This window comes from Seriola lalandi, unplaced genomic scaffold (assembly GCF_002814215.2).
Source record: "Seriola lalandi dorsalis isolate HSWRI2012SDOR001 ecotype SW California unplaced genomic scaffold, Sedor1 jcf7180002054924, whole genome shotgun sequence".
Taxonomy (NCBI): domain Eukaryota; kingdom Metazoa; phylum Chordata; class Actinopteri; order Carangiformes; family Carangidae; genus Seriola; species Seriola lalandi.
The window spans coordinates 237,331-254,913 of record NW_019525476.1 but is presented as its reverse complement, the minus strand read 5'-3'; the positions used below and the strand labels follow the sequence as shown (position 1 = coordinate 254,913).

The 17,583-nt window shown below is 39.2% G+C and overlaps 1 protein-coding gene across 5 annotated transcripts in view; it reads left to right on the top strand.

Moving 5' to 3' along the window:
* plch1 (phospholipase C, eta 1) overlaps nt 1-17,583 on the top strand; it is a 59,294-nt gene that overhangs the window by 35,977 nt on the left and 5,734 nt on the right. For all 5 annotated transcript variants that reach the window (XM_023431531.2, XM_023431528.2, XM_087169984.1 and 2 more), the window contains 13 exons: nt 489-609; nt 3,642-3,813; nt 5,923-6,030; nt 8,624-8,779; nt 9,487-9,549; nt 11,110-11,204; nt 13,016-13,113; nt 13,217-13,396; nt 14,367-14,474; nt 15,483-15,607; nt 15,924-16,008; nt 16,796-16,942; nt 17,380-17,459. In XM_023431531.2, coding sequence (XP_023287299.1) covers nt 489-609; nt 3,642-3,813; nt 5,923-6,030; nt 8,624-8,779; nt 9,487-9,549; nt 11,110-11,204; nt 13,016-13,113; nt 13,217-13,396; nt 14,367-14,474; nt 15,483-15,607; nt 15,924-16,008; nt 16,796-16,942; nt 17,380-17,459 — 1,538 coding nt within the window. The remainder of the gene's footprint in view (nt 1-488; nt 610-3,641; nt 3,814-5,922; nt 6,031-8,623; nt 8,780-9,486; nt 9,550-11,109; nt 11,205-13,015; nt 13,114-13,216; nt 13,397-14,366; nt 14,475-15,482; nt 15,608-15,923; nt 16,009-16,795; nt 16,943-17,379; nt 17,460-17,583) is intronic.

Below are 17,583 nucleotides of genomic sequence, written 5' to 3'. Positions count from 1 at the left end.
GCAAACTCTTTTCACCCTGTATCAAATGGTATCACTGTTTGGTGCTAAAAATGGAATAAAACAATTGCTGTTAGGGATGATAATGGGTATTTATGGATGTTAAGGATGTTTACGGCTTAGCAAAACATTTTTTCTTAATGCTTTTAAATGAACACCAAAGACATATTTTGCAGTGTTTTATGTTTGGTAATAAAATTTGAAACAGATGCAGCAACACCTCACAATGAAGCACAATATTGCACGTGTTACTGCTTGAGTGTTACTTTTACTCACACTATTTTGTATCCCAGAATGAATCAACAGCAGTGTTCATTAGGAGAATGCGAAATAGTGGAGTACAGGAGCTGAGGCATCTTTGCTATATATCAAAGATGAACAGTGAGGAGAGGCAGAAACTGAGAACAGTAGAGAGAGAGAGAGAGAGAGAGGGAGGAAGATATAAATGTTTTCCACTTTCATGCATCATTTCCTCTGTTTTTTCCCTGCAGTGGACTGCTGGGATGGTCCTGATGGAGAGCCGATGGTCCAACACGGCTACACTCTGACCTCCAAGATACCATTCAAGTCTGTCATAGAGACCATCAATAAATACGCCTTCATAAATAACCAGTGAGTCAAAGCTCCCTACGGTACAGAATGTGTGTGTTATTGTACATGATTGTTTGTGACATTTTATGGAAACTACACACTTCCATTATCCCATAGGTATTGTTGTGGGAGAAAAATGGCCTAATGGAAATGCCATTTTACTTATTTCCTCTTTAGTTTATTCACACATATAAATCTGACTGAAACATCACGTCTGTTTGACATTCTATAGAATAAATAATATTCTTAGCTTCAGGACAAACACAACATTTCTCCATGTGCACACACACACACACACACACATACAAAAATTGTATTATTGATTATATATTGTCCTCTACTGTTTAATTCTGTTGCTTCATGCTCCACTATGGGGTGAGCTATATTGTAATAGCACTAACCCACACACAGGCTTTTCCACCCTAATTTAAAAAGTCGGTGAAATTCTGTTTTTTTTTTTTTCTCATAAAACAACTCTCAAACTATCATTTCTCACACTGTTATAATGCAATATCTATGACTCTAGTGGAAGGTTTCCCCCACAAGGTTAAAAAAAAGCTGCAATATTTAAAAAGCCAGGTTTGTGTTTTTCAGAAAACACTGTAGTTCCTGGCAGTAATTAGCACCTATTACTGAGCCATCTGCTTTGCAGTGTTTCCTCTGGATCCCCGAGGTACTACTGTTTTCTCTGCTGAGTCCGACAATACCCAAACAAAGTGGTGAATGATGCAGCATGCTGCCGCACTGTCTCGCTTTAACATCTATTGCAGCCACTTATGATGGCAGCAGCTGTGTTATAAAAGCATTTATTTTATTCAGAGGTACAGACAGTATTGGAGTAAATTCAATTATGTAATCAAAAAGAAGTGTAACTACATTTGGCAATAGCTTGTTGGAACATTCACTAACATTAGATTAAGGTTGTACATCTTATTTTCTGGCTGTCAACTTAACTTCTTGTTCAATTTTGATGCATTGTTGCTGTCATTGGTGTTAAAGAGATAGTTAGGAATAGGCTTACTGCCATTCTCACTGAGAGTTTCACATTTGTCCATCAAATATGAAGTTAGCAACACGGTTATCTTAGCATAAATCTCACAGACCCACGAATTGTTTTCACAATTTGACTTTTGTATGAATTAAATAAACCAGATATAACGTGTTAAATAACAAGCTTTAGATCTGTTGGCTGATATTGTTTCCTCGGGGCAGAACCAGGCTAGCTAAACTAACTGTGTCCTGGCTGTAGCTTCATATTTACCACACAGACATTAGGAGTGGTTTAAATCCTATAATCTAATTCTTGTCAAGAAGGTGAAGACTGGTATATCCAGAAATTTCAACCTATTCCTTTAATTTCCATCTTAAGAACCGCTGTAGCCTATGTTAAACATAATCAGTACGCAGCAAAAGAAGGAAAATACAATTTTCACCCACCTTTTATCTCATTACTATATATTTACTGAAGCTGAAATTAGTGTATTTTAAAATTCATCATGTGTGCATAAAGCATGTCTCAACAGATTTTGCAGGCACAGAGCCTTCAGCGATCAGTCACAGAACAAAACAGATTAACACTGAAGTCAAACAGGGAAACAACATAAAGACAAAAGACACATGGAGAGACATTTCAAACAGCCAAACCTGCTCACATTAAAACCCTTTTACTGTCATGACTGCCTGCTACGCCTTTTGACTTAACCTCCATTTACCTCTTTTTCATTCCTTTTTCGGTTTTGACTTCATGTGTGCTTCAGATTAGAGCTGAAACGATTAGTTGATTAAGTGATCACTTGATTGACAGACAGATAATCAATGACTATTTTGACAATTAATTAATTATCAAGGGGCAAAAATGCCAAATATTTTCTTGTTTCGTTTTCTATGTTGTGTGATCGTCAACTGAATATCTTTGCGCAACTATCTTCCAGCAGTTTATTGACCAGTAGTATGAATCAATTAATTTAGTAACTGACAGACTAATAAATTATGAAGATTATTGCTGAAATGCTGTCCTAGATAATTTTAGTCAATAAAGTTATATTTCTTCTGACGGTTGCTTTGCTGTAGGTCTTTGTATTCCTCTGTGAATGAAATGAAAAACCACATGTTCATGGTACTTTCCCAAAAGAAAACATTCACCGTTGCTAATTAGGAAATACCTTCATATTCTCATAAACTCATATCTTATTAATTAGTCATCTGTAACAATGCTGATGGCAAGAACAGATTAATAAATTGAACATCCTGTGTTTTCTCTCTCTCTTCTCTCTGCTCTTCTCACCTTTTACATTCAGCTGATATTTTATCATCAGTGCCACCTGTTAATATGATTAATGGCTCCTGGGTTGAATTGAAATGGAGTGAGTCTCTGCTCCCTCCGACATCACACACACTCACACACACACATTACACAGCTCATTGAGCCGCCTCACTGTTTCACCTGAGAGGAGCTCCAGGGTGTCACTGACTGTGTGTGGAAATGAAATGACTCTGGATGCTGCTCTCTCTGCTCTCTCTTTTTGTCTTTGGCAAAGGATCCTTTTGTGTGTTTAAGTGTGTGTGTGTGTGTGTGTGTGTGTGTGTGTGTGTGTGTGTGTGTGTGTGTGCGTGTGTGTGTGAGTGTATGAGTGTATGTTTTGGGGGATCAGAGGTGGAGGTGAGAGCGGGGCTGCGTCCCCTGAGGGGGAGCTGTCACTCTGACAAACCTGACATTTGAGTTGTGCTGCTGTGTGGCCACAAGTCATTTCACCTTTTCTAAATGAAAAGACAGACACTCACGCACACACTCCACATCTACACAGACCATGGCACAGAGGTGAAGAGGTGTTTATGCAGCTGTATTTTTTATCATTTACCTCTCTGTTCTGTGGGTTAGAGGTGAGAAATGGAAGTTAAATTTGAAATGTGATTCACACTCATCTCGGCAGATCAGTCTCTCCTCAGTCCATTTGCTGCATTCAAGACACATTTCCTTCATGTTGACAGGTTTTATGTAATTTATGGAAACCTGAGTATGAATATATATATATTTATATCTTTTTTTTCCCCAGGTTCCCGGTCATTCTGTCCATTGAGAACCACTGTAGCATCCAGCAGCAAAAGAAGATTGCGCAGTACCTGCGAGAAATCTTTGGAGACAAACTTGATGTGGGAGATGCACTGAGCAGAGACTCCAAGACATTACCCAGTCCTCACAGCCTGCTGGGAAAAATACTCATCAAAGTAAGGACAAATCAATGGATGGATTGATGGACAGATGGATGGATGGATGGATGGATGGTTGGATAAACAGAGCTTGATTTTAAATGAATACATGAATTAATTAATTAAAATATGCCCAGTTAGTGTACTTGTGAATCAAAGGTTCTTCATCACACCATTTCCTTCCTCTTATAACAGTGAGGTGAGCTGAGCTCTTGTCATCTCAACATATTTTACTTCATGTGTGTTGTAGTTAGGATGGGAAAAGAGAAAGGCTGTGAGGGAGCTAATTATTGCCCATAAAAAGAAGATGAGAAGGAAGAGGATATAGTGAGGACAAAACTAGGTCATTGTGTTACACACAGTGAAATGAATAGAGAGGACAAGTTGCTGGCATGTGATGAAAAAGTAACAGTTCTATTTTTTATATTTTGTAACTCGTACAATACATATGTTGCATGTGGGCATACAAATGCATACATACACACAACAACCAAACACAACCACACAGCACACAGTTGGTGCTGTCAAATTACTAATTTTAAATTGCTATCACTCAAAGCATTCTACAATTAAACATAATGAAATGATATATGTTGAAATTCCATGAGAGAATATAATAAATTGTATATTCCCCAAATCCCTGGTTAAAGTAGGGCTTAAGTGTAGAATAAAATGTTAACCACAAAACAGGCTGCAACAACAGCATTGTTTTCTAATTACTTTCACTTGAATAACTTAGCAAGCTTTTAAGCTCAATATGACAGTTTCCCCAAAGTGATTATTAATAAATTATGCAGTTTCTCATTATCTTAAAATTAAGGCATCACGCAAGCCAGTGTTGGTTTCCTTAAACCAATCTTTCCCCAAACTTAACCTTAAACTTAAAGGAATAGTTCCACATTTTGGAAAATACCCTTAATCACTTTCTTTGCCTGAATCATCATCATATGACAAAAACCCCTATTTTGTTATTTAAATATGACGAGCTTATCTCTTTGCAGCACCTACTGTTATAGTCCCAAAGGCAGAACAGTCCAGTGAGATGATCTTTGAAACATGGTTGATACCATCATCCTCAAAAAGATTGAAAACCCAACATATGATCTTTTTTTTTAATATCAGCTCTCACTCTGACAGCCTCAGGCCCAGAAGATCCTTATCTACAGAGACGGTGCATTTGGATGAACAAAAGCTTTCAGCATTTATTGTTTTGTTTTATTAGAACCAGATAAAATTGACTTTATCTGTAATGTGAAGAAAGCCTTCTTTGTTCCTTGGCAAAAGGAGCTCTTGCTTTGTCCCTCCCCAGCCAGATGTCTGAAAAGTGAAAGAGCATTATTGATTTTCTATAAAGCCCTTTACTGCTCTCTAACAGTTTTCCTCCACCCCTTTCCTCCCCCTCTCTGCCCTTGTTTGAGATCCTTTCACCTCTCTCCATCCACTCAGTGGAGCGAGAGACCAGAGAGTCACAAGATGGCAAAGAAAAATGGCGTGAGGGTTTTTTGACAGTCACAGCTCGAAGGAACAGGGGACAGAGCACTGGTGGCAGTGGTTGAAGCGAGGGTGGCGGTGTCAGCCAGTGAAAGACTGGATGTACTGCAGGAAGCTCAGAGTCTGCAATTGATTTTTTTCTTGAAGAACAAGCTTAGAAAATCTTGACTCCCACTCACACCTTCAGAATGGCTCACTAATGGGCTTCCACTCTGCTGAAAGAGCTGCTTAGGGAGCTTCTTGGGGAATCTGCAGCTGATTGTACAATGTGTGTGTGTGTGTGTGTGTGTGTGTGTGTGTGTGTCTGTTAGTTTGTGTGTGCACAAGTGTGTTTTTTGTGCTTATATCTGGCAGTAATGGCCTGGTAATACTGGTAAAAGAGCCACATAAAGGAGGAGGTTACTCTAATGTGTGTATGTCCATTTTTGTGTGTACAGGCTTGTGTACAGCGAAGTGAATGTCTGAGTCCAACACTGATTTTATTTTATTCTTGGACTAAGAGGTGCAACCTGTGTGGGCGTTCTTGAGTATAAAAGAGATGAACGAGGGGTTGCGCTGCATTAAAGACATATGCACAGGTCAAAAGCATGTTTGTCACTCTCCTCCAGTCTCTTTGTCTGTCTTTTCTCCCTCCAGGGGAAGCGTCTCCCTGCCTACCTGTCTGCAGACGCCGAGGAAGGGGAGGTATCCGATGATGACAGCGCAGATGAAATTGAGGACGACTTCAAGCTCAAGAGCAGTAATGTAAGAAAGGAGAGCGGAGTCTCTCTTCCTTGTTTTCAATTTTTCAAGTTTCCATCATTCTCAGCCCAGTATTAAAAATAAAGACGTTAAAGTAACTTCCAACTGCTATCTCTCTCAGTTTGGGCAGCCTTCTTTTTTGGGTCCATGTGTGCTTCTCTGCCAGTTTTTTATGTGCTACTTAATTTTTTCATTCAATAAAAACAAAAAAAACAAAAAACAAAAAAAAACTCACTTTGGACTGACAGGGACTATTGCTAGAGGATCAAACCCATTCCTCCACATACAGGCATCACAAACAGAAGTTAGATAATGGGATCTTAATGATATTGTTGTGCTCAACATAATGACTTAAGTAATTGGGTAGTAATGTTGGTGCTTGTAATGTTTTATTGATCGTCACTGCTTTAATGTTTTGGAATAATCAATGCTTAACGATGCAGATATAAATATTAAGTCAGTGTCAGTTGTTGTTGTTTTTTTATATATACATAAGCATTGCAGCAGCATGTAAAACATGTCAGAGCATCTTATCGCCGCTTGCTTATACAGATCACTCCTGAACTTTCATATTGCCATTTTTATAGTAATTCTTACTCATGTTCATTTATTCTGTGATACAGTCGTGCCAGGGTCCCCCCTCACCACATTTAATGCAGGAAAACACTTCCACATTTTCCAGATGGTTTAGTTGTGTAACTGAAAATGGCATCGTTCTTCCACATTTAGCTGGAGGCATGAGGCTGCAGATGCCACTTTGGATTATCACTGGCATCTTAAAGGGGTGGTGGCAAGTTTCCACTGATGAGAGGTTTTATATTGAGCTCATTAAACCAGTATTTTTTCACCTAACATTGCACTTGTAGTGGGCTGTGGAAAAAGTGACATATATAATGTTGTTCACTCTCTTGCTGTATATGGTGACAAATACTTTTGTTTTTTCCATCTTTAGTGTAAAATATAAAATTTATATGCATTTACATACTTTCTAAACTTTCAGACCACCTTTTTTTTTTTTAAATGAACGTACCTGGTATAACTCACTAACAAACTCATTCATTCACATTTAGCAGGCAGCAGATTTTACACAAGGAGGAGCTGTTAATGCATTGTCAGACCAGTTTTACACATCCCAACCTATACTGCCTCTGGTAAAGGATCGTAATGGCAGTAGCAGTTTAGACCTGCAGATGTAAACATGTTGGTGCGTGACTTTACACTTGTGATCGTGCGAAATGACAATGATTCGTACGTGTACATCTCAATTTACAGCTCATTATAGACTATTATTCTAACTATTAATTATGGACACTGGACACAGCTTATGTGTCTGTTTTAATATTTTAAATTTTACACTTGCACCTTCTATTAGTTAACTTACTAACTTTTAAATATCTGTAAAGAGATATAGATTGTAGATTGTATATAAAGGTCACCCATAGGTTTCTGAAGAGCGGTTTTGAGGCTCAGAGTGGGCTGCTCCGCCGTCGCCATCTTGACAGCGCCTGACTCCGCCTAACTCTTGGCTAATCCAAAAATGGGCAAAGAGGTGGGGCATGTGCAGCTAAGACTTCGGCGCATGCTGGTTTAATAACTGTCGCAAGCATACTCACATTAGCATCATTAGCACAGCTGGGCGTCTTGCTTGAAGGCTAACCACAGTCTTATTAATTTGCTGGCTAATTAGCTAGTTAATGAGCTAAGCTAACAATGATGAGCGCAAACACAGATAACTGCTAATTATTGCTAAAATATGAATAAAATAATGCTAGAGTTTCACTTACCTCAATAAGCAGCACAGACTTCCTCACATTCTCTCAATTAACCGCACAGCAAGCAATATTATTTGTCTGATGATTATATGAAAAAAACCACCAACAGCACAAACACAGCCAATAAACCACGTTCAGTGACTTGAAATAGCTGAGAAGTCGCCAAGCAGATCATCCCCAGAGGTTGCCGCTTGGCTGCTCCTAGGCAGGCTTCCGGATCTTCAGCCAATCAGAAGAAAGTAGGCTTTTAAGGAGGCCTGAACTTATATTGCCTGTTTTAGTAAGACGTTCCATGACAAGGCAGATAAATAAGGACCTTTTTTTGAACTGTCAATCATGCAAATCTACTCTAGCGGAGTCCCATAATAAAAAATATATAGCTGGGAATGAGCATGGTAGCCCCCCTTTATATTACATTTAACATTTTTCCAGTTTAAAATATTTAATTTCAAATATTAAACAAACACTCTCTCTCATGTGCATAAGCATATGAAAAAGTACAGAAGTTGTAAAACTCATTGTCTTCATGTGGTGCAGGAGTCAAACTTGCATCAGCATTTAGTTTTGTTACCTGCAGATGGTTGGTGTAGAATTGCATGTCTGACTGTGGTGCTGTGGCTCCGCTGTAGTTTAATATTGGCAAGGCTTGGTTTCAGATGCTTTGCATCAGTGACAGTGTGTGTCCATGCACCAAAATGACACAACTCTCCATCTCCAACTCCTGCCAATAAATACATCCTTACCAATGGTATACCAAATGCTTCCTTACCCAGCTTTTCTCCTTCTTTAATTCCTCCCACTAACGTTCCTCTTCTATCACGCAGGGCAATGGTCACCACCAGGTGGAGTCTCACATCAGAAAGAAACTGGACTCTCTATTGAAGGAGTCTAGGATCGGAGACAAGGAAGATACAGACAGCTTCAGCATCCGAGCTCTGCTCCGTGCCACACACCAGGGCCTTCAGAAAAACCTGCGGGAGGTATAAGCACCGAGGCAAAGCTGCATATGGAGCAGAGTAATACTCGTCAACAGATGAGAAAGAAAAGAAAAGGGGGCACAAAACTAGGCCAGGGTATTAGTCACAGAGGGAGATGGAAAAAATAAAGACAGGTCAAACGCACCCACCGAACAGGAGAGAATGCACAGCCAGCACCTGCTCAGGCCACTCTGAAGGGGCCGTGCGATTTCCACCCACAAAACCATGTCAAAACAGACTGAAAGTGATGAGACACTAAATGTCTGCAGTGTAACTTAATATTTAATTTCCTTGCTTTCCTTCCTTCCTATTTTTAGAAGCTTCAGTTTCCTGACAACCATTTTAATGTACTGGGTGTTGTGCATTGGAGTTTCCTGTTCTCTTTATTCTACTCCTGCTTTGTTGGTGATTCCCTTCACCTCATTCTGTCTTTAAACCTTTTTCTGTCTCTGTCTTCCTAACTGTAATTTTCCTTTTTCCAGTTTCTCTCTTTTTCGTATTTCTCACCCACGCTCGTCTTCAGCTGTGTTGTGGTTTATTGGCTGATGTCTCTTGTAGCCCCTCCAGCTACTGAGCTTTAGGGTTTAAGTGACTCACCGGGTGCTAATGTGGTTGTTATTAGATTCACGCCAAATGATCCACACACATGAATGTAAACAAACACACACAAACACACACAGTGTATCTGAGCATGTTCTCTTTTTCTCTAGGGCTCCAGAGGGGTTCTGAAGAAATCCCAAAGCAGATCTTTCATCACGACGCTTAAACAGAAGGTGAGGGGCATAGAAAGACCGATTTCTCTTTCTTGCTTGATTCTTTCTATGTTTGTTTGGGGTCTCAAATGGCAAAATCATTTTCGTGGTTAGGTGGTAATGAAACATTTCTTTGGAGACCACTGGTAGAGCAGCAGAAAGACTTGTCCAGGCAAAAGAAAACCTGGAGGAAAAAAAATGATCTGGCCCAACAAGTAGTTCTAATCTAAAATTTAGTTTACCTTCTTTGATATAAATGGGCAAACACAATACACCGCTCAATGTAATGCAATACAATTCGACACACCAGCACTACAATATAGTCTCAAAAATGACTATTAAGTTGAATCAACACTTCTCTTCCTTTTCCTTCCTGAAGCTAGGATTTATTCCAGAGCTGTTGTATTAGGCCGCATTATGTTTCGCCAGGTGTTTTATTTACACGTTAGAGACAAGAGTGTGATGTGTCTCTTAAAACACCAATATGAAGCAAAACAGAAGCCTTCCTTAAAATAACACATCGAAAATGCAAATAAAAAGAACCTTTTGTAGAGCTACCTTCAGCGTGTGGTAGGTAGCAGGATCATAATTAAGACTGCCACGCTTATCTTCCAGTTCCTCATAGCAGCTCAATGCAGTGACAGCATGCGTTAGGCGTATCTGCCAATTACACATGCAGATCTAAAGCATGCACTTTCATGATGTAGATCCTCTCCAAGGTATGTGCTTGTCCTTTAGAAAGCTGCTAATGGTGTAGACCCTAAGAGAAATGTTTGTAATGCAAATTATGTTTTCAATAGCTGTTTTCTAGTCCTTAAGGTTTAAAAAAAAAAAAAAGAAATAGAGTTAGCATCAATTAAATTTATCATTCATTTTATGGTATAATATTATAATATTTCCCACTCCGACTTTATTCCTCTAGCCCTTTGCTTCTTTTTTTTTACCTTCCTCTTTCCCTCATCTGTTTACCCACTCACATCTCCTCTTCATTCTTTTATGTCTCCCTCTTTGCATATTATGCATCCTCCCACGTGTGTGTATATATGCGTGCAAGCATGGGTGCACGTAATCTGTTGGCAAGAAGCCTAAACCCTGTAATTACTGTAACCCTTGTCCTCTTCTCAACTCCACTTTAGCTCTAATAGAGGTGTTGCTTCTCTCTGAAAAAAAACCCCCAAAAAACCAAACACTTCACTAAATACACATTTGCTATAATCACATACGCTATACCTAAAACACCCACCGACATGCACAAACACACACAACTGCTACTACAATAACAACACTATGAATCACACGGCAGCCTCTATGAAACACATACAATTTGGCAAAGAGACACAAACACCAGCCCCTGCCCTGCGAGTTTGTGTGTAGGTGGTATCATGTATGGTGTGTAACAGGTTTATCAGGATATCAGCTATATATAGGCTAGACTTTTTTTTTGCTTTTCAACCAATGAAAAATGTAGCAATGTAACTTGTGGTTTGTTTATATGCTTGTGTGTGTGTGTGTGTGTGTGTGTGTGTGTGTGTGTGTGTGTGTGTGTGTGTATGTGTGTATATGTGTGTTTCTATTGTCCAGAGGCACTCCAAATCCAGGCTTTCATGCCAAAGCATGGACAAAGAGGAGGACGGTCAGGAGAGGTCTGGGAGGGAGGCCGGAGGACAGTTCAACAGGTGACCTTCGACTTGCTTAACCATAGCACTGACAATCATTGACAATGAGGTTTGATAGTTGCTGACTACTGGGAGCATTAAACAATCCGGGGCATCAGTAGTGCCGTGCAACCAATAAAGCTTCTCCAGTAATCATTCATGTTTGTGTGAGGTAAAGAATGATGGAGCTACCACCAACAGCAAAGGAGGGAATCCTGATTGGTTTTGGTTCCTTCTTCTCTTCTATTCTAATGAAACTTTACTCACTTTCTACATATACTAAGTGCAAAAGACCAAAGGCAGAGAACCCGGGATGAATGAAATCAAGGGCACAGCAAAAGGAATCACATATGGTCTCATCGTGCAGCTCCAGTGGCTCCTAGCAGGATTAATCATGTAAAATATAGTCAATGATGGACATTTTATCCAAGCACAGCTGTGTTCTTTCATTAGAAGTTTTCTTCTTCTTTGCATCGCTTTGGACATTCTCCTGTACTCAGTGGTTAAAGAGTTAGATCATTAAAAGTAGCAATACCAGAAAACAAAAATATGTTTTAAAAAGAAAAACTCCTGCATTGAAAACTGTACTTCAGTAAAAGTAAAGATGTACTGGCAACGAAATGGACTTGAAAATAATGGTTACGCTGAAAGTTATATTATTACATAGTTTTATATTTGATGCATTAAAGCTACATAGTGTTCATTTTGAAAGAAGAAATAATACCATATTCCACTTAAAAATGAAAAGTTGAATTCATAAGTAACACAACACACATCATGATCAATTCAGCACACCCATGGGTTTTGCTGTTGCAGCCTCACATGGTCTGGTATGACCAGTGGCTTATGATGGCTAATGTTAGTTAATGATAGCAATCATTAGACACATATTCTTATGTAACTGACATTACTGTTGCTGACTTTATGATACTTTTATCCATAATTATTAATTACTCACTTGTCACTAGGTGTGACAAGCAAGTATAATGTAGCATGAAATTGGAACATTAAAGTACGGCACCTTGGAACTGTGGTTAGGTTGAGTAAATGTACTTGGTTAATTTCCACCATTTCCTATGTCAATTTGTATTTTGTTTGCATTGCATCCACTGTAGTATCCCACTGAACATCACCACGTCCTCTGTTCTCCATATTTCCTCAAGCATCATTAGTTAGTTTCTTTTTACCAAAGGGACTAAAAAACAAAAAGAAAACAAAAAAGCAGACTGAGTCAGTTTCCACCTGGAGCTTGAACATAGCACAATTTTCTTTCACACAAATTCTTTGTCCACCTCTGTCTCTTTCTCCCTTCTGTCTTTGTGAATGTGCATTGGGCAAGAAGTATGGAAATTAAGCTGTTTTCCTCCTTCAGTCACTCTCTCTGTATAAGGCCTTTGTCTCTCTTTGTTATCTCAGACACTGTTCCTGGTTGCATATTCATATATGCATGTCCTCAGGATCTGTCACAATACAGATTCCTACAAGCATGCATCTGAGTGGCTATGTGACTGACTGTTTTTGTGCAATACAGGCGTTTGCATGACTGTGTGTGTGTAGTTGTATGTGAGTGTGAATGTGTGTCTTGCTGCACTGCATGCGCTCTGGTCGCTATTAAGCTTTTTGCCTTTGATGCTCTTTCCTGTGGTTTGCAAGCTGCCTCTCTGATGAACAATTCTCTCCTGCCTGATTTGTTTTTGCCACTATAAATACTTAAAATGGGTAGATGAGTGTGTGCATGCCTTACGTGTCTCATATAGCTTTGCATGATCTTACTCACTCTCCTACTCTGCCATCTCTTGCAATTGTTTTCTGTCATCTGGAAATTGTTTTAGGGCTGGAAGGAAGAGGAAGACGATGAAACTGAGTAGAGATCTGTCAAACCTGGTGGTGTTCACCAACTCTGTTGCCTCACAGGAGTGCCTGAATGAAGGTGAAACGCCAAAACTCTGACAACTGCACACACAAACAAATAGACAAATTGCAATCTTTACCTTGAAGGCATTTTCTCATGACTAACCCATGTTTCTCTTCAGGTACTCCAGGTGATGTTCTGTCCTTCAGCGAGACCAGAGCGCAATCTCTGGTCAATCACAGAGCCGAACAGTTCCTGGCTTTTAACCAGAGGCAGCTGTCACGCATTTATCCCTCAGCCTATCGTATCGACTCGTCCAACTTCAACCCCCAGTTCTACTGGAACGTGGGCTGTCAGTTGGGTAAGACAGCTGTCTGTCGCTCTAAGCTTCTGACCTGTTTAGAGGTTGTCTGTTAATGAAATCACCAGGTGCCTTCCCTTTAGCTAGATACCTGTCATTACATATTAATTGACACTGCATACAACATGCACGCACACACATATACAAAGTGACTTCATCTGTGGCCTGCACATCACACACTTCATTTACACATATCACATTGTGTAGTTAATTGGTGGCCGTGTGTGCAGAGGTTAATTAATAGGCATGAGTGGTAAGCCATACCCATTAGCCTCTACACTACATAGCCACTCAGTTGTGCAAGGTATGTGTGTGTACTGTATGTTTTTGCATGTTGTATGTGATTGAGCGTGAGTTTATTCATAGTGTTACATTCAGAACAGGAATTTGTGAGGTTTACAGCGAAATACATAAATAAATAGTGAGTTGGAGCTAAATATTTTAATCTGTGTGGAAATGAACAGCGTTAGGAAATTTCTTTTTTAATTTGTAAGAAATTACTGTTCCAGGTGCACAAAAATAGAAACATTTACAGAGGAGAAAAGAAGTAAAAAGGGATTTAAAAAATGCCAAACTCTCAAGTAGATTATCTTTAAAGCAGTGGTGATTCGTCCTCATTTTCATTTTCTTTTTGCTTGTTTCATTGCTCATCTGTTTTACTAATTGAGGTTTCAAGGTTGTATAGACTCACACGCTTAATGAATAACAGAATGAATGAATAAACCAAAGAGGAGCATTATAAATTAAAAAAAAAAACACTGACCCCTAGAGTGACAAATCAGGCTCCTCAAAGATTTCTGCCACAGACTATTGAGCATCCTCAGTGATCCTCAGTTTCACAGTTTATATATACTAACTGCGCCAACATCTGGATGACAACTGAATCAGTGGATGGCATACTGTATGTGGGTAGAGGTTTAGAGACAATTAGTGACTGAATAAAACTTCTTCCTCATTTTTTCTCTTTCAGTTGCTCTGAACTACCAGACAGAGGGCAGGATGATGCAGCTCAACAGAGCCAAGTTCATGGTGAATGGAGGTAGTGGCTACGTCCTCAAACCCCCTCCTATGTGTAAAGGTACTGCAAGAAAAAACACACGGCATGCGCACGCACAAACACAAACACAAAGACAAACACATACATACAAGCTATTGTTTGTTCATATAAGTAAACATTGATTTTCAGTTCATTTGCCGTGATTGGATCCATGAAATAATTAGTTACAGGCTCAGGTATAGCGTTATGTATTTGTTGGAACGGAACCATGTTGGATTTACCTCAGAAATACATGCATGGGATAAGAGGATTTTAAAAGTGAAAGTAACTTTAGAAAAACTGATAATGTTGCATGTTATCTTTGATATTGTTATATTATATTATATATCAGAAAAAAAAGCTCATTAAATCAGTGATCAAGCTTTTCATGTCCAATGAAAATAATAATGATGATGATGATAGTAATAATAATAATAATAATGATAATAATACTAATACTCATCATCATCATCATCATCATCATCATCATTATCATCATCATAATCTTGTATGTACAATATATTCTGTATATTGAACCTAAATGATATTTTCAGTTAGAGACATAAGGCATGTTATTTGATACACAGTTAAAGGAAATAGATCATGTTATATACATTTCCCTGTAATTCACTGTGACTATTTGCTCTCTTTGGGATCTCCACTACAAGTCTTTTCATTTTCATTACTCTATAGATGTTGATGTGCACCAATGTTGTTTAACATCTATCAAATTAGTGAGTTATCTACACAGCAACACTGAGACATGAAGGATTTTCATGGTCTTGTTGCACATATAGTTTACAAAACTGCTCTTTATGATGCAATGCTTACTGAGAACATACAACATGTGTGATTTCTAGTGGACACATCACACATCAACAAAATCTCATCAGTCACAGAAATGAGAATGTGTCTAATTTTCCCTTTTGCACATTTTCTGTACAAATATATGGAAAGCGGAACAAACAACAATCAGAGAGGGCTTGGCTTTTAGGATTGAGTGATAACATAAATCAAAGTTCTTGCTCAGCTGTCTTCCTTTCCCTCCAGGCTCATTCAACCCATTCAGTGATGACCCACTTCCGGCTTACCCCAAGAAGCAGCTCATTCTCAAGATCATTAGTGGACAGCAGTTGCCCAAACCACCAGACTCCATGCTGGGGGACCGTGGAGAAGTGAGAACACTGCAAAACACACACACACACACACACACACACACACTGTTTGCTCACATTCTCCATATGTCTTTTTCTCTCTCTCCTTCTACTTGCTCGCTCTCTCTCTCTCTCTCTCTCTCTCTCTCTCTCTCTCTCTCTCTCTTTCTTTCTCACACACACTCACACACACACACACACACACACACACATACACATACACATATGCAATATCATACTCGACTACTGGGAGATGTTCAACTTGTTCTGTATATATATGTACGTATAAAGTCAAAATAAAATACAATTCATTTTATTGCCCTTTCTCCTCTATTAGATTATTGATCCTTTTGTGGAAGTGGAGATCATCGGTCTTCCAGTTGATTGCTGCAAGGAACAGACACGAGTTGTTGATGACAATGGTTAGACACACACAGATCAACTTGAACAACACTACAATATCACCATACTGTACACTCACTGAACCACTGAAGGAGGTTTTACCATGTCATCTTGCACATTAACCACTAAAGAATTACTTTAAATTCTATTTCTTCAACTTTTATATCGCATCTATATTATGTTATGACCGTTTAACTCGTCTTTATTAATGTCTATTGCCTTGTTTTTTATGCTGTATCACCTACCTATTTTTTGATCTGTACTTTCTTTTTTACTTTTTCATCCTCTGAAAAGTGCCAGATGAATAGTATCATACTAAAAGCAATTATAATCAGATATCATCTCACTCTGTGAACTATAATAATAATTATTGCCATCATTCCTAAGAAGAAAACAACAAAACAAAGCAGAGATAAAGCCCCAGTCACAGATGCTGCATTTTACTTCAGGCACCGCTGGGATCAAAAGTCTGATTAACTAATTAGAGGCATACAGGAGGTACAACGGAGCTGCTGGTGTCACCCCGAACATGTCTCCATAGATGAGGGCACCCGGCAGGGGGAGGGGAAAAGCCTTCTCTGGGAAAGGTTATGGAGCCCTGGGAGCTCAGCAGCATTATAAGATTAGTGTGCCGCGCAGTGACCCATGAAACACAAAATTTGACACATCAATTCTAGCAAGGCCATTTTTCTTTTTTCTTTTTTTTTTTTGACATCTTGCAGCATGTACAGTACATATGTGATTGAATGAGACACTGATGAGACAGATCGCAATTATAATGAGCATATATGTGTGTATTTTCCTCAGGTTTTAACCCTGTGTGGGAGGAGACCCTGTCCTTTACACTTCACATGTCTGAGGTGGCTTTAGTGCGTTTCCTTGTCTGGGACCATGACCCTATTGGACGGGACTTTATCGGTCAACGAACTGTTGCCTTCAGCAGCTTGATGCCTGGTCTGTGCAAAATTCCTCAGCTTTATCATTTTGTGTGTGAATGACATGAACTTAACAGGGGACACTGGTTGTCACTGCCAGTTAGAATCAGTTTTAGTTCTGCTATTTAACACAAATAGACAGACAGATTCACCAACACACACACACTCACACTTAAACACTTACCTCGTGGCTTTGGCCATGCTTTGGCTATGGGGCACATTATCTTGTGCGTAGTGAACCATGGTTTGTTTGATTTCTATTGTAAAAGACCTGTGGCTTGCCAGAGTTTTTTTAAAATTTTTTTATTGTCGTCCACATCCATTATAATTGTCCCTGAACTCCTGATGCCCTCTCCTCAGACAACTACTACACAATCACCAATCTAATGACAGCTGTTATCTTTCTTTGACTCACTCGCAAGCTCACATGCTTTCTCCCTTCATGTCCAACTACAGGTTACAGGCATGTTTACTTGGAGGGGCTGACTGAGGCTTCCATCTTTGTGCATGTGTCAGTGCATGATGTCTATGGGAAGGTAGGTGCTGTATAGTCCTGGTGATACTTTAGTATTCGCACTATGAGCCTCTTTTGTCAACTGAGATTATATTTTGGAGTTAAACAGAAAACACATCAATCCATTGAAGCTATGCTCCTTCAAT